At 40.3% G+C, this 25,310-nt stretch overlaps 1 protein-coding gene across 2 annotated transcripts in view; it reads right to left on the bottom strand.

Moving 5' to 3' along the window:
- Positions 1-25,310, bottom strand: part of gabbr2 (gamma-aminobutyric acid (GABA) B receptor, 2) — a 316,006-nt gene that overhangs the window by 150,276 nt on the left and 140,420 nt on the right. For both annotated transcript variants that reach the window (XM_041807934.1, XM_041807933.1), the window contains one exon: positions 3,961-4,131. In XM_041807934.1, coding sequence (XP_041663868.1) covers positions 3,961-4,131 — 171 coding nt within the window. The remainder of the gene's footprint in view (positions 1-3,960; positions 4,132-25,310) is intronic.

Here is a 25,310-nt window from a genome sequence, read left to right as displayed (position 1 = left end):
AGGTTGATTGAATCGGGCCGCTCGTTTTTCTCCCGTCCTAAGCCCCTTGGCGCTTTCAGGAGGGGAGAGATAAAGGGATTTGGGCTCTCTGAGATTTGCAGTGAGACTTCTTATACATTTCCCTCCCACTCCCCCTCTCTGCTCCCCCACCTCCACCTAGCATTCCTCGCTGCTGAGCAGATTGTTTCTAACCAGCGCCGTGAGGCAGGGGCTTACAGTGTCTTGTCCCCAAGACTTCTGGAATGGCTTTTTAATAATATTCCTCTATAGCAGATGTGATATCATGTTCGTCTGAACTGTCCTAACAAATGGGAATGTTTGCTCATCCATCCACAGCAGGCTTTGTTCAGTTTTATCCAAATATGGGTGTAAAAATGTGCTCCAGACAGAATTATGTTAATAAATGATCCAGCAAAATATCTAATGTAAATATGTATTTGTTGAACATAAGATCCATCCTAACATCTGCTCTGATCTGTTTCTCTAACACAATAATGAAAGTGCTACCATCAGGAAAATCATTTTAATACCTTTCTAAAGACATAAAACACTCAGTGAGTGGTCGGATTAAGCCTCATTATAAATTTCAAAAATGTTAATCTTCACATTTACACAAAATCATTAAAAAATCCATTAATGGAGTTTCAAGTACATGGAAAAATATGATTCAGTCAACTAGTGGAGAATAGATTGGATGTGATTGATTGCCACCCACTTCAGTCACGGTGGCATCATCTGAATGATAATAATAAAAAAAAATGACAGTCATTGTTCAGCCCTGATACGACTTACAGTTTGTTCATCAGGATGTGACAAGATAAAAAATCACCCGGATTGGAAATATTTTTGGAGTTTTATGATGGTGATGTTAACCTTCACCTTCAGGAAAGTTTCATCCACCAAACTAAGGGTTTGAAGACCCAGAGACTGGAACGAATTAGAGCACATCAACTTTAAAAATCTCTGTACAGACTCACACTATGACAGACACTCACATACTGTCCTGTCTGTAATGCTGAAAGTGTTCGTACTGTCATGGCTCCCCCCTTCTGCTTTTGATATCCTGCTCTTAGATGATACATTTTTATTTCCGGGGAGGAGAATGGGGGAGGTGGGTGTTTATCCCTGCCTCTGCACAGACTGAATGCATCCAACTCTTTAACAGTGGTGGTCTAATGTCAGCATTTGCTGTGTGGCTTATATGTGGGCTACTCTATGGGTCCCATGTGGGTTTGTCCATGGGTTCCATGGTGGCCCCACCTGTGTTGCACATGTGAACTGCAAGTCTGCATCAGACCATAAGAGACCCAAATAGGCCCCACCTGGAGACCCTTGCAATCGCCCATGTTTACTACAAGTAGGATCTCTCTTGGATCTCTAGAGATGGGGCCCATATGGGCTGATTCACACTTGCAGTTCACATGGGCAATCACAGATGGGGTCACCACAGACAACCCCACATGGGACCCATACTGTAGCCCACATATAACCCATGTGGGGTTCACATGGACATGCTGGCTGGCTGAAAGTCCCGCGGTATCTCAAGAAAATCCAGCTAAGCAGTTAAATAATCAAAATTCGCCAGAATTACCGCCAGCATAGTGGTGAGCTTAAGCACTTTTTAGTGATCTACTGTAGATCAGTGGTGCTCAGCTTTTGAGTTGGGACCCAAAAGTGGGCTGTGATGCTCTTTCTAGTGGGCCTTAAATAAGTGCAAGTGCAAAAAACATGACAAAAACTACAAACACAAGCCCTGTGTGAGTATAGAGTAAATTCAAACTTGTGTTCTTAGTTTTTCCTTTGATAACCAACATATTCCAGTATTTGCCTTCGGATTTCTACTTATTTATCTAATTTTCTTTGGCTTATACAGCTAAGATAACAAGGAAATTTCCTTGAGAAATTGCTAATTGCATGCTAAGTAAAGTAAAATTAGATGCATGTATGTCCTTCTGTTCAAACTGCAACATTTTCCATTAAATCAACTCTAGTGGTCTGATATTTTTTTATAAATTTCGTTCTCAACTTCTTAAAGCCTTAAAGCCTGTTGTATTTGCTACACAGTTTTGTGAAACCTCTGTCTAATAAACATGATCAGTTCTTTCCTTAAAAACTTCTTCTTGACAATCTGATAAATGACAAATTGCCCTCAGTGGATCATCAATGTCAGAAATGACTAATGCATCAAAGGTGATACAAAAAATATGTGACCAAAGCTGGTAAAAACTCCTGCAAGTCGTCCGAGGTCATTTTTGATTTTTTTTTTACACATTATGAAAGCGTAGATTCCAAGCTTTCAAAAGGTGTATCATACACCTTAATCTGAGCATATTTTACAAAGATATGCTCATTTGAATGTTAACTTCTAGTTCCTGCTTCTTCTGAGAAAACCAGGCTCAAAGTTTCAGGTCTTCTCCTACCTTCAGGCAGGCCGGGTGATGGGCGTGAACAACAGGGCCACATTTACATAAAGTCCACCCAAACCAAGCTTCTGAATCGGACTGGTGACGCTCATCAAAATATTCCCATAGGAAATCCGTCTTCATCAAACTTTCACTGTCAAGTGATCTTGAAGTTGTCCGAAGTCTGTTGATAATTCTTGCTGCTTCTTCATGTCTCTTCTACTTTTCTTTGCTGCAGGGTGCATCTTGAGGCTTGTTGATAAAGGTGATAACTAGAAACAGCTGTATACGTGCCAAGGGGGTTGGCGTTTGAGCCATGCGGTGTTTGTTATTGTCCATCTCAATGGGCGAAATTGGGAACAATGGCAGACTGAGTGGCCAATCATCACCCCGCAGTTTCGCTTTCCCCTCCCCTCAATATCCTTGCAGCAACTGCGAGAATAAGGCATTCTTAAACACAAAATTAGCGCTTTTAAATATCACATTTGTGTTACCTTTTTCATCGAATGAGTAGTTTAAATGTCGGACTTGCATAAAATGAGAAAAAACGAAAAATGATCATTTTGAAGAAAACGACTTTGTATCAATTTTTCTCAACCACTGGAATGCCGACTTGCAGGAACTTTATCTGGCTTCGGTCACATATGTGAAATTTTAAGGCAATTTTTTTCGGTAGAAGGCTAAATAAAGATCTCAGTTCCGAAAAATGAGAATTTTCTGGCTTTTACTTGAGGTATCACACTTTAAAGGGTTAAGGGGTTGGCGGTGGGTCAAGTTGAGACGCACTGATCTAGATTATTTGACTCAGTTCAGTAAGAGTCAGCTCTTTCAGCTATCAAACATCTCTTCATCTAGCAGACTTTTATCAAATCTACCAAATATAGCAGGTTTTGGCCCATGATTGATGTATGTGCATTAATGATACCCTATTATTCAGTAAAATCAAAGCAAACCAAAGACAGGTTCACAGCTCTTTAAACCAACTGGTCTGCAAATTGTACACAATTACTTCATGCTGCATGGTTGTGAATATTTCCCGCTCTTTCCTTTGTTCGAGATGTAAAAAGGCGCTTCAGAGAGGCCTTCCTGTAGTGGTCATAGTTATTTCAGATGTTGTGTAAAAGTTTGCATAGGAAAAATGCCCCGATGTTTGAGAATCTGCTCATGACTCTGCCCTCACTGTTTGAGAGTGTGCAGCCAATTTATCAGACATAGCAGAAAATCATCCGAGTCAGGTTGAGCTTTAAAGCCAAGGTTGGCCGTTGTGTCCTCACAAATGCACAGCAAACCAGCTGCACTACTCAGGTCAGAATAGGCTTGAAAGTGAACAGAGTACACTATGGATTATAGGCAAGTTACAAGATGTGACAAGATGCACCTTGCAAATTGTTGGATGACAGTTTAGGTGCATCCATAGACCACAAGAAAGAAACCAATTAGAGACCATTTTCATTGCATATCAAACGTTTTTGTCTGCTTGTAAATGCCTCCATATGAACACAGATCAAAGTTGGTGTAATCATGCAACACCCTTAAAGGATAGATGAGTAGCACTGACCTCTGAGAACCTCTGGACGTCCTGTGTTAGGGTCCCCACGCGGCTCCAGTTGTAGTAGTTGAGGAACTTCACTACAGCTGGGTTCACTGCGTTATCAGACGGGACAGTGCGGAAGAAGTTGGGGTACTTTTTCTTGTCTGCCAGGACTGGGGTTGTGGCTGCAAAGGACAGCTGAAACGACAAAAACGGAGGGTAAAGTGAGTCATGTATAATCCAATCTGAAACAAATGTGGCTTCCATCATTTCAGGGATTAAGCTACAGAGCTGCAGCCATGACAAAATGCCCATTTAGACACTGAAGATAGACTCTTTCAAATTACTTCAAATGTCAGAGAAAACAGCCCCTTCAAAGTGTTACTGCAAATACATCTGTAAATATTGGATGGCTATTGATGACCCCATGTATGCATGACCTTTCATGCTGCCTTTACTGTGTCCCTGAGTGTGTGTTGGTGTTGGAGTGTTTATAGGTGAGTAATTCCTGTTTTATGGTGAGAGAAAAGCAGCTTAGAAACATGATTCATCTCTGCGCTGAAAAATAAAAGTGTTTCCGTTCTTCACATGCAAGCAGGTTGAATCGATTCCTCACACAGGCCATCCCACCCACACTAACACCGCAACGCCTCAGAACAACCTCAAACACTAATTGCCTTTCTGACAGGCTCCTATTATCCAGTTTGACCTCAGCATACTTTTAAAAAATGTCACCTGCGAATCCAATCAGGTAGAAAAAATGGAGTTTACTAAACTTTAAAAGCCAAACTCTGTCACTACGTTTCCACAGCATTAGCACGCTAATGAGCTAAACAGGATGCAGTGAGCATAAACCCAAACTGAATGCTATATAGCTGGAAAAGGAGTGAGTAGCTTAACTGGTCTACTGAAAGCAGCAGAGATTTATTGAGCAATTAATATAGTGCAAGCACACTCATGGAGCATAATGAGAATGTCTACATATGTAATCCTCTGGTGTTCTGTTATGTTGGGAGCTAAAATATATAAAGCTCTCTCTCTCTCTATAGCTATCACACAGACACTTACACCACCCACAGTCACAGCTGTCCTCATTTCAACCCACCCCACCTGTCCATGCAAATCAAGCTTTACTCTTCCACAATTCATAGCACATTTTCAACAATAGGTCACTAATTTTCTCCAGAGGCAAAACGGCCATCAGTATGCTCTTAAAGAGACAAAGACATGCCATTTTAATGTTCAGTTTTGCACTGCTTCTATTCATTATGCACATTCAGTTTGTAAAGCAGTAAAATACATATTTGCAATTTAAAAAATACCTATCATAACCTTTTAACGCTGAAAAAGATTCAGAAAATATACAGGTGCATCTCAATAAGTCAGAATATTGTGGAAAAATTAATTTATTTCAGTTCAGTTAGGAACATTTCTTGCAAAATGGATATACAGTGGCATAGAAGGCTCTGCTCTGAAGATGCTTCCTGGGTTACTCAAGCAGCATGCTTTGACTTTCAAGGGAGTGCATGGCTAGAAACCCCCAAATGGAAAGAAACATTTATGACAATAAGTATTGAGTTGGGTTCAGAAGCAGTTCATCCATAGTAGCATAGTAGCATGAGGGTGCTTAATGCTATAAAGGAGGAGGCTGGGGTGGAGGAGGTTAAGCTTTGCCAGCAACAAGCAACAGCGGCAGCGTTGTGCATCAACATGAATGCCAGCAGGGATTAGTGAAAAGTAAGTCATCTTTAAATATACAGCTTCATTGAGAGAAAGCGCTGTGATTGGCTGTGGGAGCTGGGTGGCGACAACTAGGATCAGCTGGCTGTGAGCTGATCCATTAATCCATCAAAATGAAAATTATGATTAAAATGCCAAGTTATGAGAAAATAACTTAGTGGAAAGTTATCATTGAGATCAAACATATAAATGGATGGCCACATACCTTTGCTCAGTCAGTTATGTTGATAGACAAAGACTGACTGTGTCACCTGTGTGTCACCTGTGTCACCACCAAAAAGGTTCCTGACCCCTGCTCTAGACCATACTCCAGAGATTCTCTATGCGGTTCAGGTTCAGGTCCAGCTAGTTTGCTACCCAGTGGAGTACAGGAATATCATGCTCTTTTAACCAGGTATTGGTACTTTTGGCAGTGTGGGCAGGAGCCTAGTCCTGCTGGAAAATGAAATTAGTATCTTCATAAAGCTGGTCAGCAGAAGGAGGTATGAAGTGCTCTAAAATTCCTGGTAAACAGCCACATCGACTTTAGACCTCAATGAAAACACAGAAGACCAACAGCAACAGATCACTGACTGAACTATCACTGACTGTGGAAGCTACACTGGACCTCAAGCATCTTGGATTCTGTGCCTCTCCGATCTTCCTCCAGACTCCGGGTCCTTGATTTCCAAATGAAATGCAAAATTTACTTTCATCTGAAAAGAGTTGATTGGCTGATTAGCATGTGACACCATCGGTCTCCATTATTTATTTATTTTTTCAGAATATTCTCTTTTTGAATTGAACTACTGAAATTAAATGATCTCCTCCATAATATTAAAATTCACTGAGATGCATCTGTAGACATATATTTGTATTTCCATAAAGTTATGTTTCTGAAATAACCCAATATCCCACAATGCTCATTGATATTACTTCAACTTGTACTGTAAATTATCATCCACCAGATGAGATAATAACACACCGTTGCCCCATTTTTGCTGTCCTAATAAAATGAAGTGATATGAATCAGTGCAGGGTTAATTACATACTTTGTAAAGATTAAGCACAACTTGTGCTTCATGATAGCGATCAACACGAGGATATTATCATTCTGACTGAGACCAAGAGGTATACCACTAGATTTCCTAAAAGTGTGCTGAAGCCTTGGGTAGTTCAGGACCCTTCTTACTTCAGGGATGTCTATGATGTTCTCATTAAGCCTCTATCCACTTCTAGACTTCTTAACTAAGCATTAATTGCTGTACTGCTAATGAAGCTGTACACTTGTTGGAAGCTGTATTAACACGAAGAATACACTGAAGTATGAGAGGAGATAGAAGGACTTAGAAATGTGTCAACTATGAGGAACTTTTTTTTTTATTGATTTTGGTAATCAGTGTTTTTATGTACATGTGTGTTAAGTGTTCTTAACCTAAATAGTCCTGCTGTCTTTTTTCCAAACCTAAGTGGCAACTGTAGTTGAAAACAAGGCCAGCAATTCCACCAGTGTCGACTTGAGACTGGTTGTAAAAGCCTCAGATGTAATCACCCATTATCACCCAAAAATGCCTGTTTTACATAGGAGAAAGAATCATAGTTACAGTCTGTCTTAAAAGCCAAATCCCTTTTTATCTCTATTAAGGCTAAAGCCCAGTAGGACCAAAGATTCACAATGCAACAAGACCACGTCAGAACATTGCAGGGGACAGTTGCAGTTTTACAAACTGAGCTGTTGCAGCTCCAGTCAAGTTCAGCTGCTGGTGCTGCCTCTGATTCGGTGTGTCAAATTATGTAATCCCGAATGTCAGTTGGGGGCAGGAAATGGGGGAAAGCCATTAGGAATGAATGGGAACAGAAGAAGTTGATACTTTAAAGCTCTAAATGGAGCTGTACGCTACATTTATCCTCAGTGTCATCAATGTTTATCCACATGTATTGAGTATGATCCCTATACTTTACAAAAAGTGATTTTTACCACAGTTTAACCAAATCACCTATCACAAATTACTCAGCCCTGAAAACCTCCTAGCATCATCAAGTCAAATGAAAGGAGACAAGAGCCTTGAGGGTCTCGTACTGAGCCAAGAGGCTATAGTTAAGCCCCTTATAATAAAAAAAAAAAATCATTTTGTCACAAACGTGCTTTGAATCCAAAAAGTGATGTACTATCTGAATAATAAACCTTGTTAGGTGGGCGACTGAGAAGTGATGAAATGTCTACAGAAAGCCTAGGCTTTGAAATGGATCTGAAATTTGAGCCACAGCAGCTTGCTCCCATCTGAGTGCCAGTTTCCTTTCCTCCATCCTTTGTTGTTATTTAATTAAAAATTAAAAAGCCAAATTGGTACTAAGCTTGGCCAAATGACCTGGATCTCTCAAATGAGACAGATTTCCCATCACAGTGAGAGACACTGGACTGACATCAGCAGAAGAAACACGGGTAAGATCAGGGTTTAATGAGCTAAAGCATGACAAAACTAGACTGAACCAAACCAGACCGTTTTGTGGAAACAGAAAATACATGAGCATGGCTGAGCTTCATTCAACTGTCAAATGTAAGGAGGATTTTCCACAGGTGTTGCTCAGCAGTAACCCCGTGTATGAAAAGAAGGAGCTTTTTATACAGTCTATGGTTGGACCTTGAGCTTTGAAGTTTTTCTGTGAAAATATAAAAAGGCCCTGCTGGCCTTCAACGTATAAATAGCTACCAAAAAGCAGTGGTAGCAGGTGCTGAATATACCTTTATAAAAATCTTTATAAATATACAGTATAAGCCTTTTAGCGCCTTTGTGAGTCATAAAGAGATCTGTAATAATATCTACCTTTTTCAAAACCAGACAAAGACTCCTCACTGTAGCTTTAAGGGAAGAATAGGGGCATTCAAAAGACAAATTTCATTCAGGAGAAAATTACATTTTAAGGAATGCACGATGTGGCTGTCTCTGTGTTAGAGTATGACTGCGATACAGTTGTACATCAGGAGAAGTATGTAAGTCAATCAGCTGATCTGGTTCAAAAGATCCAGAATCTGCCAAATGTCCTCACCCAAAAGTGGGAAACCCCTTAATCTGACCCACTAAACCACCACTTCCTGCATGGACCCACAGAGGCTTGTGGTCCCACATCAACGAGGCAGGCTTCTTAAAACAACACACGGATTACAGCCATCAATTAAGCAGGAAGAAAAGGCCTTTATCTCGCTACCACCGCTAAATCCAAAATCACCCACCAGTCTTAGAGGGCTTCAAGGGGTCTTTCCAACATTGCCTTAATCTCCTTTTAGCTAAGGCTGTTTGCTACACCCACTCTGGGAGACGCTTCTGTTGAAGTCTAATAAGAGTGAGTGATCTCTTCAAACCAAATTGATTGCTCCGTCCTCTCATGACTGAGCGGGAAGAGATGTCATGGTCAGAGGGAACTCCACAGCCAGGCCTGGCTCAAGACACAGTAAAATGTGTGTCATGCTATAGAGGAGTGCTAGCTTATGTCTCCAGTGTTTAAATGTGATAATACTGAGAGTAGAGTTTGACAGGAACCTAGCGGATGTTTGCAGGGGGTTTTCAATTAAAACCTGTTCTTTAAAGCTAATTAAGCACCATAGTTTATAGAATAGCTTCAAAACAGTTTTCTTTTAAGAAAATCCCATTAAAACACATGGTGGAGCCAAAAAAGATCCACTATGTCCTATGCACATTTCAGCAAGCTGGATCTTTCTTTAAATATACTGTACTGTGCAGAATTTAAAGGCATGTTGGGCCAAAAACTGAGGCTGAAGAAAGGCATGTAATGGCAAGTAAGCCCGCCTGAGGCTACCATCGGGCAGGAAAGAGGATCGACACAACCCAGGTTGTTATCTGGATTTCCTCACATTTTACCAGGGGCACTGGAAAATAATCTGTTGGGAAAAATAACAAAGTCCACATCTTTAGGGTGGAGTAAGAGATGGATGTGTTGAATACATGGAAAAATGGCAAATGGACTTGAGCTTGTATGGCGCTTTTCTAGTCATCTGACTACTCAAAACGCCTTTACACTGTAGGTCACACCTACCAGTTCACATCCTTTCCCTCCATTCGTTCAAGGATGGAGCATCGGCCATCAGTATTAGCTAGTAATCCCATTCATACCCATGGATCTACACACCAAAGCAGTGAGAGCAAATTTCATGCTGTGGATGCCACCAGTAGTCTCTAGGCATATCGCCATGGGAGAAATAATCGGGACAAAAGAAATGCTATCAAGCTTGACCTTGGCTACAGAGTGACACACATTAAGTTGTAAATCAAGTTGAGTCATTGTTAGTTTACTCCGCAGGGGCAATAGACCCACGGTAACCAGTAGAGCCAAGCATCCAAACTAACTCTATTGTTGCAGAAATTATGTTTTCTATTCATGTGACCAATCAGTGGAAAGTATTTTATCATAATGCATTTACGATTAGTTTCCATAGGCTCTTTGCAGATGACATCACACTGCAGCAGAGAACTCCTGATGGGTGTCAAGTAGTGATTTCTACATGGCGTAAAGCTACCAAAAAGCCATATTTTGGCTGTTCCCGACTATGCCAAGCTTTCAAAGCATCAAAATAATAACATTCTTCATTTTTAAGCTACTTTTGTGTCCTGACAGTGGTGAAATATTCAGGCAGAAAAGTTTAAAACTCACAGAGAAACACCATTAGGCAGAAATGTAAAAAGCCTCAGTGTAAAGCCTGAACAAGCAGGGTCACACAACGCTTATCTATGGTCTATTTCAACAAAGCTGTTGACAAAGTACACTTTGCCAGGTTTAGCACGTTAAATCTGATCTTGCTCGTATTTCCTGAGCTGGTGTCTGTCCAGTCTCACTCACTGTGACAGGAAATCTATCTTTCTTCAGAGATCCAGGTCATTTGGCTCAGCTCAGTAGAGCTGGTTGTTTGGCTCCCAAACGGCTCTTCATTTGGTTCCAGTTTGGCTTTTTAAAAGTGGATTATACAACAACAAAAACTAGAGGAAATAGAAATGGCACTCAAAGCATGTTTGTGATAAAATGAGAAGGGGTTCAGCTAGGCTCTTAGCTCAGTTCAAGACTACACGAGGCTCATATCTCCCCTCGTCTTTCTAGACGAGGCTAGACACTTGGAGACCTGCAGGGCTGTGTAAATTGTGATGGAAATCTACATCTTTGTAGGCTGTTGCCATGTAAACCTATTAAATTGTGGAAAAAAATCACTTTTTTTGTGAAATGTAGGGATCATACACAACAGGTGTGGACATTTTCTGATGATAATTGCAGCGTACAGGTCCAGTTCCAGCATGTACAGCTAGGTGACACTGATATATGTTCAAGCACTGGTAAAGAGAAGCCAATGGAGGCAGAGTGCATTAGGAGCTCACACATGAGCTTGGATAGAAGTTTAACATAAAAAAAATCAAGCATAATAAAGTCATGAAATGACCTGAAAGACAAGTGCTATATTGGCCAAAAGCTTTGAGGACATCCTATGTAGCCTACATTATGTTTTTAAATTCGAAAAACCTGCCCAGGCCATAAAAAAACATATTAACGCCACCCTAATTACAAACATGCTGATTTGCAAAGGATTACCTGCTGAAAAAAAGTCTGCAATTTGCCCTGGAATTTTCACTCTGCAAATTACAGACATGGTCAATTCAAACTGGATTAAAAACACAGGCGTTTTGCTTGATTATTACAAATTACCAAAGGTTCCCAGGTAATACTATGCGAATAAGGCATTAGGCTGGAGATATACTTGCTATTAACTATGCATATGCAGATGCATCATGACTGTCCCAGCTCAGATTAAAGTCAATTGAAATTGATCAGTTGGTTTGTTTAAGTAACACAAATGATGATGATGGAGACCAACACAACTGAGACTAAAATATTCATTTTCTTCATTAGGTCAGTCCATTTTAATTCCCCGAGACACAAATAAACTGCGTCGTCTGATTTTGTTCACCTCCCAAAAAAACCCAATAAAAATATCCAGGCACTTTAAAGAATCAATTTCTCATTTCACACAGGTAAAAAGGGGACACGCAGTCACCCTTCAGGGTCACTGAACAAGATGCCTCAAGACGTTTGTGAGTAAAGGCCTTGCCATTTGACTATTTTATATCGCATTTATTGACTGAACTGTGGACCTGAGATCAATTGGCCCCTTCTTTGTGGATCAAAAGGACGCAGAGAAAGCAGAAATAATATGCATTGTGGGTATTAATGTCCTGTTATAACACCAGGAAAGATTCCTCCATCTGTTTCATGTCGGAACAAAATCTGGGACAGGGACGAAGGAAAAAAGTCTTGTTTGGCGACTGAATCCAGGTCAGCTGATGTGAAGGGCTAAAGTTTCCTTCCTAAGATGAAACTGCATGGTTTTTTTTCTGACATTAAATCCTTTCAGCTGAAGCACAATTTTGCGAGGACAGTGTACTTAGACGGCCAAGGAGCGAGGAAGCTCCGATGTATTATTTAAAGAATAGGCTAGTTTTTATCTAACTGTGAACAGCCTTTTTCAGAGGAAGAGACCAAAATAGTTCCATGATATCGCACATCTGAGAGTAGTGGCTTATGTAAGAGGGTTTTAAGAGGGCCAGCCCAAATAGGATGGTTTTTTGGTGGAGAGGCTCTTCACTGGTGTCAGATTTACACATGCAACGTGCACATCGACACACACAGATCACTCACAGGTTAAGGCTCATGCGTTCACACACTCTCTGAGCAGAGATCTCTCCAGCAGCTCTTCTTTGCTGGTATTAATTAAAACTGTGGCGATGTGCTACGAGCAGCTTCTCCCTCTCATCTCACCGCAAGGTCACAGAGGCTCTGGGTAATACGACTGAGGATCTGTCTGGCCCTGCTGAGACATGACGTTTTTGTGAAGACTGGAGGTGAATTACTGATACCATCGCGGTGGTGATCTATTCAGACATTCTGTACACACAGTCTCTTATCAGACTCTATTTGAAGTCAGTACAAAAGCTCTGCATCCTTTCCATTTGGGCCTATTCACGTCACAATCAAACCTGTTTTGTGTTTATGATTGGACCAAAAAGGGAGAGAGGGGCCTAGAATAGAAAATATGAAATACAAACAGACAAAGTCAGAGAGAGAGGTGAGATGTTTTATGCTGATTCACCATCATGCCACTGGTAAATTACAGCAGATTTTAATGAATCAGATCTTAATACAGTTTGAATTCAACCAAAAAATATCTGTCTCTGAAGCGAAGCATAGCCCAGAGCCACTGGAGACAAGAGATCACATGATCACAGGAGAATTGCTAATTTGTGTTGGAGTCGCCCCATTTTGAGTAAAGTTCATCCAGACAAAGGAGAGAGACAAGATTTAAGTCAACTAGATGGCGTCACTCGTGCCCGGGCTGCAGCCGATGGTGAACAAGAACAGCAATGGCATGTGAAAACTCCAGCAGCAGATAGCATGGTTATTCTCACTGCAAGAAGCTCCACATTCAGACTGCAAACAGTCCTTCACGGTTATATGTCCAGGATTATACCATCAGCGTTAATAAAAAAAGGCAAGACCTCCTCTTTTCTTCTTACCTTCTTCTCACAAAATTAACACTGACCACAATATAATATTGTCAACATCAAGGGCAAAATAAATAATTCTTATGATAAAAAGGCCATATTGCAACAGCCTAAACTGTATAAAACATGCTGTCACACAACAGGGTGGCTGAATCTTTGGCACTGTCATCACTGGACTATATTTACAGTTATTTGTCCAGTGTCTGTGGTTTGTTTTGGTTAGTTTTATCCTTGGTGAGGGAATCTAGTCTTTAGTAGATAAATATTTGAAGGATTTGACATCAGAGTGTATGCCTCTGCTGTGTTTTCTGCTATTTATTGCTAAATTTAGAGATATCATGTCTAAAACCATACCAGTACCCTCTGAGACTGGGCTAAATAAAAGTTGAAAAGAATGCTAATTTAAACCCATTACAAAAAAATGCCACGTTTACCTGAAGTGATGTTTTCCATTTAACTATCTTTGCTAATTAGCTGCAAACACAAAGTGCACCTGAGTTCCAGTTCATGTCATTAGCTATGCAGGTATTTAGTGACTAACTAAAGCGTTGAGTATGGTTACATATGAACTTAGTGACTACACAGAAGCTAAGATGCTTGAGAAGTACATAGAAAGACTGACACGTAGTGAGTGATTGGAGGAGATCATAATGTTTCCATCTGACTAGGTTAAAACAAAGGATTGTGGTAGCTAAAGACTGAAATAATCTTGTTAAAGCCCTTATTACCAACATCCCCTGCAAAATAACCTAATGTTTATTTCTCTTGCAGTATACCTGCCTGATTTAGCATGAGATTGGGAATCAATGGTGCTTAAATTAAAGGCAACAAGCCTTATAACCTATCCTAGCACAAGCAGTAGGAAGGAGGAATGAGGAGGAGGCAGGAGTGTGTCTAATCACGTTGACGGATCTAATAGCATTGATTGGTCCTAGCGGGACTGCCTAGCAATGAGATCTGCTGCTGCTAATTGTGTGGTTGGCCTTTGAATAATGAAGAGGCTATCACAGAGAGCACAGATAAAAAATGGATGGTAGGTAAATATCAGCTCACTCAGTGCTCTGCTCATGCCTTTCAAGTTTGTAATACCATGGTGTTCCATGTCTTTCTTATCAGAGATTTGGATTTAGGATCCGAGAATTTATAATGTTTGCAAAAATAAAGACAGAATTCACCATTATTCACCACTCATTCAACCACAACAAGCTGTCTCTTTGATAAAGTACACAGATTCATTGATCAATAAAGACACAAGTTTAAGCAAAAGCATGATCAATATTCCAACAAAACACAAACATCCAGAAAAACTCCCATAATTAAACACCAACCCCTTTTTAGAAATCACCTCCACATTCTTTAAACTACATTGAACAGATTTCAATATTAATTTTAAAATGTCTTGAGGTTGTTTTCTTATAATTTCCATCCATCAGTTATCGATATTACTCAAGTGTGCTGCAGAAAACACTTATGGGTTATCAATAAGACATGATCCAAGCGTCACACTTAAGGTCACACACAGAGTGATGAGCGACTATGCTGAATCTTGAAAATCAAAATTTTGCTGGAGGAAGGAGGAAGCACTCAAGAGAAACGCTCCAACCCTGCAAATAAATGAGCAGGAAGAAAAGCATCATCCATCCATCCATTTTCTATACCGCTTATCCTGTCCGGTTCTCCGCACAGAAAGGCCCTGACCGGGAAGCGAACCAGAGACCTTCTTGCTGTGAGGCAGGAGCGCTAGCCCCTGCCCTGCCATGCAGCACGGAAGAAAAACTTTTGAAAAAAGAGGAGTTAAGTGGAGTTGCCCCCCTCTTTTGTAGCTAAACTAGCCTCCACTCTTCTTGGAAGGCTTTCCACAAGATTTCCACAAGGGTTTCTGTGGGACTGTGTGCCCAATTATTCTGTAAAGCATTTCTGAGTTCAGGCACTGTTGTGGGACAAGAAGGCCTGGCACACAACCTCCTTCTATTAGTTCATCCCAAAGGTGCTCGATGAGGTTGAGGTCAGGGCTCTGAACTAGAGCCCTGCGTGGGACTGTTGTCTTCATCCCGCTCCTGCCCGCTCCCGCTGAATTTCTGACCATTACCGCCTGCACCCACAACATGTGTGTTACACTCCTGCCCACACCCACAATGTGTATGTCCACTCCCACCCACACCCGCGAAACCCTAAGAATTCATGCCCGCACAAAAATAGAGATGCATTGATTTTGTGTCTTCTCCCATCCTGCAGGAGGAAACACGTCATTTTATAGGCTATTAATAGAGATTCATGGGCAGTGCTTAATTTGTAAATCTTCAGGACCCGTAACGCAGACCGGGTGTTGTTCCGGTGGTAAAGGGGAAACAAAAGTGTCACAGAATACATCAAAAACCAAAAACAGCGCCTTGTGGAAAAAATGGGCCAAGAAGATCATGTGAGCGCAAACAACCTATTAATCTAAATGATTAAGAAAAAGAATCAGCTGCAGAAAAGTACGTACAATCGCCCATCGACGGAGAGCATCTCTCTTCCTCACTCTCTCTCTGAGCGGCAGCTGTCAGTCAAATCTGCCGAGTTTCAGCACCAAGGCCAGCTCATTTAGCCACTCTCAGCATCGTCACTAAACTTTCACAACACAAAAACCTGTTTTTTTTCAGTTGAAATGATTATTTATGAAACTGTACTTTTCTCCCCATTTAGTATTCAGTAGTAGATATTAATCTGTTATTCCATCAGAGCTTGTCTGCATTAATAAAACTTGTCAGACTTGCCATGTTTTCTTTTTCTGTTGGAAAGACCTTGTTTAAGCTTCTTTTCTACATCATTTGTTGACTCCATCATCCTGTTGCTAGGCTACACCCTGATCCCGCAGTGTTTTTTTTTTTTTTTTAGCCGCCCGGAGCAAAGTTCAAACCGCTCGCTCCCCCTGATTTGTGTTGGGTCCCGCGGGGCCTCGGCGGGACCCAATCCCAATGCAGTCCTCTACTCTGAACTCATCAGATCATGTTTTTAGTCCTTGCTTTGTGCACTGGGGCACAATCATGTTGGAATAGAAAAGCACCTTCACCAAGACTGTTGCCACAAAGTTGGAAGCGTAGCATTGTCCAAAATGTCTCAGTATGCTGAATCATTAAGATTGGCCTTCACTGAAGATAGGGGGTCTAGCCCAAACCCTGAACAACAGCCTCATACTGTTATCCATCCTCTGCTAAACTTTAAAGTTGGCACAATGCGGTCTGTCAGGTAACATTCTTCCAGGATCTGTCAAACCCAGACTCATTCATCTGCCAAACAGAGGTGCACAACTGGTCACTCGACAGAGCACATTTCCACTGTTCCACAGTCCAGTGTCAGTGTGCTTTACTCCACTCCATTTGACGCTTTACACTGGACCAGGCGATGTGAGGCTTGCATGCGGCTGCTCTGCCATGGAAAACCATTCATGAAGCTCCTGCTCTACAGTTTTTGGGCTTACACTAATGCAGGTGGAAGTTAAGAATTCTTCAGCTATGGAATAAGAGTTGCTGTTGTTCCTAAATGCTTCCACTTTCAAATAATATCACTCACAGTTGACTGTGGAATATCCAGCAAGGATGAAATTTCATGAGCTGTGTTAGTGCAAAGGTGACATCTATGACAGTACCACGCTTAAAGTCACTGAGCTCTTCACAACAACCCATTCTGTACCACCAATGTTGGAGATGGACTGTTGCATGGCTCAGTGCTTGGTTTTATCCACCTGTGGCAACAGGTCTGAGTGAAACATCTGAATTCAATAATGAACAGGTATGGCAAAATACTTTTGCCCATATAGGGTGTTATATAATGGTTATCCATCCACTTATTGTACACTTTGGGTGGGGTGAGGCTTGGGCCAATCCCAGCTATCACTGGAGAAGAAGTGAGGTTAGTGGCTGGTGGTCACATTGCCAAAGCGTCAGATCAAGACCTGATGTATCTAGAAATAACTAACTTTTGAAGCACTACTTTTGAGGCAAACTCAGCCATTTCTGAAAAGAAAATTCTCAAAACTACAAAGGATGGTAGCAGAAAACTTCAAATGCTCAACCCCCCCATGCCTATTATGTCTACCTTTGCCCACGTCATGAGGGATTCAAAGCCCATCCATCCATCCTGACTGAGCCCCGGGACCCCAGGTTGAGTAATAGCCAGGTAATAGTAGAGCTGTAGATCAGGAAGCACAGAGGTGGTCCCGAGCTTTATTTAATATTCAAGAGAGACATTTGGCTCACGGTGGGAGCACCCAGCTGGAGAGGCGGCAGTGAGGGAGAGGCTTTGGACCCCACACCGACCACATCCAGGACTCATTAGCAGCAGAGAGGAAGAGATAAATATTGTGTGGTGATTCAGGAGGAAATGATTGAGAGACTGGTGGTGTTAAAAGAGTCAAATATGGAGGTGGGGAGACAATGGAGAGTCCAGACAAAGAGGCAATCTGAAGAAGGAAAAAACATGAAATAGGAATTATGGGCCAGTCATCAAGTAAAATGTGTAATTATTGATCTCATGCTGCACAGTGAATGTGTGTGTGGGCTGCTAAGTGTAAGCAGTTTCTGCACACATACAGTATTTATGCAGATCTACACATCACAGCGGATCATAATGTGGCTCAGTCGAGCATGTGTTGGTGGAAAACTGCAAACCATTGCCTCCGATTGTAGAAACAGATGGGAGGCAGTTCATTGCAGTCATCTCATTTTAAAGTTGGGGGTTAAATGGAGGGAAGTGAATCTGCTCGACTCGGCTGCAATTTAGCTCTGCAAAGTGAGAGCGATGGAGAGCATATTGCAACATGGATTGACTACTCGGGGAGAGATCAGACGCACTAATAGCTCACAGAGAACACAGCGGCTTCAGGTTCATAACAAGAACAGCAGGATGGAGATATTACAGCCTCCCACAGTGTACAATCACTCTGGTAAAGGTATATTTAACAGGTCTGCATTCATATATCAAAGCATTAACACTTGCATGGAGTTAATACCTACCACAGCTCACAAACAGGGGTGCATAGTAAGGTGAAAGAATCATATTAGTGGCTTTATTTCTCAAAACATGCATTCAACAGCATGCAAAGTAAAATGAGGTAATGTTTACAGACATTTAATTTGGCTGGATTATGATAGAAATGTGCTCATAATGACTAAAAGCCCAAACGTGATCAGATTCTTCCCCGGTATACGATCGTCATGTAAGAGGAAGTTTCAAGCTTTTACTGGATGCACAAATAAACACTTTATATCTGGCATCACAATTGATTTTCCAAGGTATGGGCTTTTCTTTTTTTTCCAAATGGCTTTGAGCTATTTGAGATGAGACACATTAGCTCTGTGTGTGTGGGTGTGTGTGTGTATCAAAGGGAGCTGTGTGTGAGCCGGAGGACAGGAAGTGGAGGCTGATAGCGGTGGTGCTGGTAAACACATGATGTGATGCAGATATGACTAGAAGCCAGAGTTATAATTGAGACCTTCTGACTCCCATTATAGTAATAATGGCTGTCAATTAAACAAGGAAACATGACAAGAAGTTTTATAATGCTGTTCTGATTCCTGTGTTAATAATAGATGAGAGGGAAATCACCTTTAGCAAAGGAAGGACGTTATTATTGATACTGGAGTATCTAATATAACATAACTATACTCTATGTCATGAATAATGCAGAAGACTTTCAAATCAGTGCAGCACTCATTGAATTGCTTTTTATAAGGCATAAATGCTGCAATAATGATAACTTATGAACGTTTTATTATACTTTATAAGGGCATGACTGGTTTATGATGGAGTAAAAAAACTGCACTAAAAAATGATTAGTTTTAGAATCAAATGCTGTCATCTTTTTGCACTGAACTATGAACTAAAGACATTGCTGGGGAATTTCTCTGAATTCATACTGTATTGATTTCTTCATAAAGATAACTGTCAAGATAACCTTATCTGTGGGGAACTTTTAAAAACACAGGTTTACCTTGGCACAAAAGAACACAGCACTAAAACGCCAACAGCAAAAGGACCTATGAAAAATTAAATCATAAGAACACAAGAAAGAAACACACCATAAGAACCCAGAATAACGACACATGAGACAAGGAGCTTTCGTAGGGAAATATGGTCTTTCCTTATTTTAAAAGCGCTTCAAGAGAATATCAAATCCTACCAGACTGGTTATTAAAAAGTGTGACTTAACCTAAATTTAATCCCAACAGCTGTTTTGGGATAAAATGTACAATCATTGGGCATTTAGCTGATTATTGGTATCGCATTTTATTTTACCAATAATCAGCCACAATCAGTTTTTTCAAAGGCGTGCTACTTTAGATCCACTTTGTCTTCCTGTCTGTTTTTTTTTTCTCATGCACCACAATCACATGCATTACTAAAGATGTAACGGTATTGTTAAGACCACGGTATTGCTGTGACAGAAGTGCCTCACTGTCATCCCGGACATGGGAGGTCTAAAGCAGTGGTTCTCAACTGGTGGGTCGGGACCCAAAAGTGGGTTGCGGAGCAGTTTCCAGAAGTGTCTATTAAAAAAAATGGTTTGTCATATGAGAGACTGGTGGGTCCTGAGGCTAGACCAGTTGAGAACCACTGGTCAAAGGACAAAAAAGATAATTTTTTAGTGTAAGGAAGTGAGAACTGCAGTTGCCATCGGCTCGTGCAACTATCCTTTGCACATCACTCGCTCACAGTAAACACTGGAGTGTTGATTTCTCAGGGTGAATTGATCAATTTCCAAAGTGTAATTTTAACCTTATTCTGAGTTAAATAACCTTCAGAGTTAGAGTTACTTCATAATTATTTTTTTTTTAAAGATTTATTTTTGGGCTTTTTCGTTCCTTTATTTGACAGAGGAGGACAGTGGATAGATTCGGAAACAGGGACAAGAGTGGGGCGAGACATGCGGCAAAGGGCCACAGGCTGGATTCGAACCCAGGCTGCCTGCGCACATGGGTCTTACCTCAGACCACTAGGCCATCTGCGTGCCCCCAAATCCATTCAGTATTAATCCAACTCTGTAGAGTCAAATGATCTAAGCTCCACCTACTGCCATTTCAAATCTGCATTATTTTCTTTATATGTGTTCTAGTTTTGAACTGTGTTTACTTAGGGCCCCACTGCTTCTATCCAAGGACAGCTAAAAGTTAAAGTGTTTAGAGGAAACAAAACTTAAGCGTGAAAGAGATCGTCTGGATGTGCAAATAAACATCAAATTCTAAAGAAATAATTAAATCAGGATGCTGCAAAAATTGCGATGACTCTCCAGTTCCTACACTAGACGGTGAATTTATCACCAAAGACCTACAGCTATGTTCAGTGGTGGACAACAAGGTTTTAAAAGGTTAGTGAACACGCTGGAGATAGTATAACTCTCTAACTTTCAAGCACTAAAGCACACCTACGGCATGTTTTGCACATAACGTAATATTCAAAGAGCAGTTTTTGTTCAATCAATGCTGACATCACATTTTTCCTAGTCTTCATTTGTTTTTGTTTTTTTCTTCTTTTTCATTGACACTGCAATAAATATCATAGCATGGACTTGCTACCAAGGTATGACTGTACCATGAGATTTTGATACCATTACATCCCCCAGTACCGAACAATATGATCCAGAAGAACACTTCAGGATCATATCTGGAAATTTGACTTGGACTCAAGTGCTGCACACATTGCAGAATAATCAAACAATACAAACAACAGTCATAAACAATAAAGCACATGTAGACAAAAAAGCATAAACCACAACTGGCATGTGCCACTTGTACTGGCACATATACATTTGAAATTCTTAAAAAAAAAAAAAAACCAGCAAAATCCTTCTTCATTTGACAAAAATCCTGGACCCTGGTATTTTATTGCACTGTAGCAGGATCCAGCACATCGACCCAAACTGCCGACTAACTGAGCTCCAGACAGGTGAGTGATGTGGTTGTCGCCTCCTCTCTAATAGCTTATGGCCTTCTGAAGCCCCTGCTCTCACACGTCAATCATCTCACAGCTAATGCCAACAGGTACACACCCACCCATGCACACAGGCTGAGTGATGTTGTGTTTATGATTGTCAGCCTTGCACAACAGCCAAGCACATCACTCTTATCTCAGGTCAATCATTTGGACCTGGTTATCAGGCTCTTAGCCTCTTCTTTCAGACTGAGTCATCCCAGCTGTTTTCATTTCTGTATTAAGCTTTCCTGCAAAAATGAGGCACCAGTATCAAACAGAATGAATCCTTTCGAAATCTTAGTGTTCTACTTCGATTTACAACAGCAAATCTTGTGCACACCCACATCCTTTCACCTGCAGTCTGCCATGCCTTTAAACCAGCACACCCTGTTATGTTTGCACCTGCCTTGTTTGAGAGCTTGACTGCACATCCTCATTGCCACTAAACCTGTGCTGTGCAAGCATTCAACCTTTCCTGTGCTGTGTTCAACATTTGGCTTCCTTGCAAGAGAATTCAATCACACACGCACTGCTGCTGAAACTGCTGCCGTGCAATGTGGAGGCTTTCATTTACTCTCCATGCATGGATGTCTCACCCACACTAGCACACGCAACGCCTCCTCCCTTCGAAGGTCCCGCTTCTTCAGTTTTTGTCCACACAGCACTGACAAGTGTGGCAAGCAGAAGAACAAAAAGTACTGAAGAGACAGAGAGGAAAATGGGTGGACGACGTAATCTGATCTGCAGCAACTTTTTCTCAAGTCATCCATTGATGAACATTTTTACCGTAAATAATTAACAATTCAGGATATAATTCCCAAGCTTCAGGGTTTAGGCTCCATCTTACTTGGCAATGCTGTGCTAAGGAGTTTGAGCTCAGATTAAGATACTTGGAGATGTAGCTAAGTGGTCATCTTGAAAGCCTGGCTCTGGATGCATGTGGAGTACATCTGTAGAGTTTATCTTAAAGGTGACCCTGCTGCTTAGCTTTCCTGAAACATCAACAGTATTTAAACAAAAGTAGGTTAAAACCTAATATATGGCTGACTGCAACTACCTGGGATGCCTGCTGAAAGGCCTGACTGCTTATGCAAAAATGCCTGTAAAATCTCAACCCTTTTAAGCAAAATCAAGACACTTATCTTTCCAGGACAGCCTGGATAATCAGAATATGTGTGCTGCAAAAACATCAGATCAGGAAAAAAGTTTATGGTATTCTTTGGAGCAGCATGTGAGAGGTCATGAAGCAAAAACAAAAATCGGTTTCATCTTTTAAGCTCTAAAAACACAGTATAGTCATGTTAACAGATTTAAATGCAAATCAGCTTTTGTGGAAAGTTCCAGTGCTGGTAGGCTCTATATCAGCACTCATGCAATACCTCTTGTCCAATCAAATTCCTTGGTCAGAACAAACCGCTGTTTAATTGCTATTATGCTGTTATATAAAGCAGCAAATTAAAGGAGACATGAATATGAAAGCAGGAAGCAGTCACCTTCTCCTCCTCTGCTCCTTCGTACGTCACCAAATAAATCACAGAGGCCCATTTGTCAAACAGTATAGTGTGTGCCTAGCATGTTAGATGTGACGGTTCCATGGGTCATTAATCAATAGAAGGTGTCGCTTGTCAGCTCAGTATCTCTGTGAGAGAGAAAGGCCGGAAAGACAGGGCAGCCCCCTCTCATCCACTCTGCAATGAGATGAGCTTTTAGGACTTAGCTGTTCTCCACGTGGTCGCCTGTCAACACGTTGTCCTTGAAAGACGGAGACGAATGGCAGTGAAGCATTGCTATCACAAACAGGATCAGGCTGGAGGTATTCTCTTATCGATCCAGAAGATGTAAGGCCCCCTTAAGAAACACCTTGAATGTTAAAGACAGACGTATTTACATAAATTTTCTCTGGCAAGTTGCCAACCATAAATCCAAGTGACGTCAGACAATTAAAGAGGTTATTTAAGTCTTATTTCATCACTCTGTGTGTGACTGATTTTCATATTTAAGGCCACTTTTTCAGGTCTGACTCCCTGTTGCTGCATAGTAAGTGATGCCAAGATACAGAGAAATCAGTGAATACTAAGGGGGAGGTGGGAGGTGTGGGCTGTGAGTGATGGTATTCTGCCGCCTGGCTCCATAACTGTTCTATTTATAAATTGAGATTTGATACCGTAACCTGAAATCTCACTGTGCGCCCTGCTGCTGCCACTTGGCTGCCTATGAATGATTAATGAGCAGATGCTGAACTGTGGAGACCATTATTGTTCTTTCCTCCTCTCGCTCTCTCTCTCTCCTCTCCATCCATCGCTCTTTACACTGATTCCTTCAGGGATGCAGGGGATTACATTGCATGAGCTAGTGTTTTTCAGTTTTTTTTTTTCCTCCGCTTACTTGGACAGGTTCAAGTGAGCACACTGCAAAATATATTCATGACCTTATGCTTAGAATTAAAGTGATACTCCTTTCTACAAATCCAAGCACCAAATACCCTCCATAGACTTTGAAGGTAGCAGTGATAGCCATGGCTATCCTGATTTAATTTTTTTTCCATACAAAAACACAGTCAGACATTTTTAAATACCCCCCAACACATAAACACACACATACACCCCCTGGTAAATAAGAAGATAGCAATAACAACATCAGGTCTGATCTTCATACAAAAAATAATGCAAAAAAAAAAGTGGTGAAAAATGAATGTAAAGTTTTTCATTTTTTTCTTTCTTGTTTTTTGCTATTTATGCATGGCAGCCATGAACAATTACAATAAAATCTTTTTAAAATATAAAATAATAATGATGCATAAAAATCAGAGTTGTTACTCGTTATGAACATACTCAAGACTGGTAATTCCCTTCAAGGAAATCCAATTTGAACGTAGTACATAAAAACATTTACATTTTTTGGAGTTTCTTTAAATTATAGAGATGGGGGGGGTCTAGATTGGTTAAATTATATAATTTCTAAAAAAAAGATAGATTTTTATATCTATGATAAGGTCTGATCTTGATTAAAAGACAGATAAAAAAACATTGGATTTTTGGAAAAAAAAATTATCTAAAAAAAATAAAATAAAATAAAATATATATATATAATTTTTTTGCTGTTTTTTTTAAATGGTGTCCTGTTGCTTTCAGGAACACCCTGACAGTTAATAAAAATGTGAAAAAAGAAAATAATGCATTAAGTTATATAAATTAATTATATATATAATTGATTACACATACACTATATATATATATATATATATATATATATATATATATATATATATATATATATATATATATATATATATATATATATATATATATATATATATATATACACAGCATCATGAAGTGCTTTAAAGCAGACTCTTTCATTTTCAGTGAGCTCTCCATGTTTTACCATTTTGAACAGGAATGAGGAATTTCAAACTAAATTCACCTTTTCATACCCAAATTTGAGCTGGCTCACTGGGCTTCTCTGAGGAGTCAGAAATTAATCAAGCATAACAGTCAACCACTCAAACTAACTGTTTTTGTTCAGGAATGCAAGTAAATAACTATAATTTGACATATTAATCAAGAAATACTTGTGCTTTCCTATTTTTTCAGTTTTTTGTAAATCAGTAAATTCGAAAATTCATGGATAACAATAATAATGATGTTTTAGCATTAAAAATATCATTGGGTTGAAGAGCTTCTACATATTGGTGAAATAACCTTTGCAGAAAAATAAAAAATGATTTTGGTAATTACTTAGGCTGTTAATTTAGGGCAGCTGTGGCATAAACCTTACTTTGGTTAGGGTGGTCTAATAAATATGTTAAGCACTGTATAAATATATATATATATATATATATATATATATATATATATATATATATATCAGCCTCACATGGGGGGGAACAAAGGCTCACAGAAACATCCCTTTACACCAGGAGGACTCACAACAGGATGATACAAAAAAGAGAGACTAAATACAGTTTGAGAACTACACTGCAAATCGCTGGGAGAAGTCAAGTCTCCAGTGAGAGCTCAGCAGTGGCACAGACACATCTAATAGTGTTTTCAGTGTTTTGATGTGGTCAGAGGTGAGTAAGGTGGGCACATCTGCACTACTCATGAGAAAAAACAAGTAATTTTTTTTAAAAAAATGTCTGCTATTATT

The sequence above is a fragment of the Cheilinus undulatus genome, linkage group 16 (assembly GCF_018320785.1).
Source record: "Cheilinus undulatus linkage group 16, ASM1832078v1, whole genome shotgun sequence".
NCBI classification, from domain to species: domain Eukaryota; kingdom Metazoa; phylum Chordata; class Actinopteri; order Labriformes; family Labridae; genus Cheilinus; species Cheilinus undulatus.
This window is presented reverse-complemented; position numbering and strand designations above follow the sequence as displayed.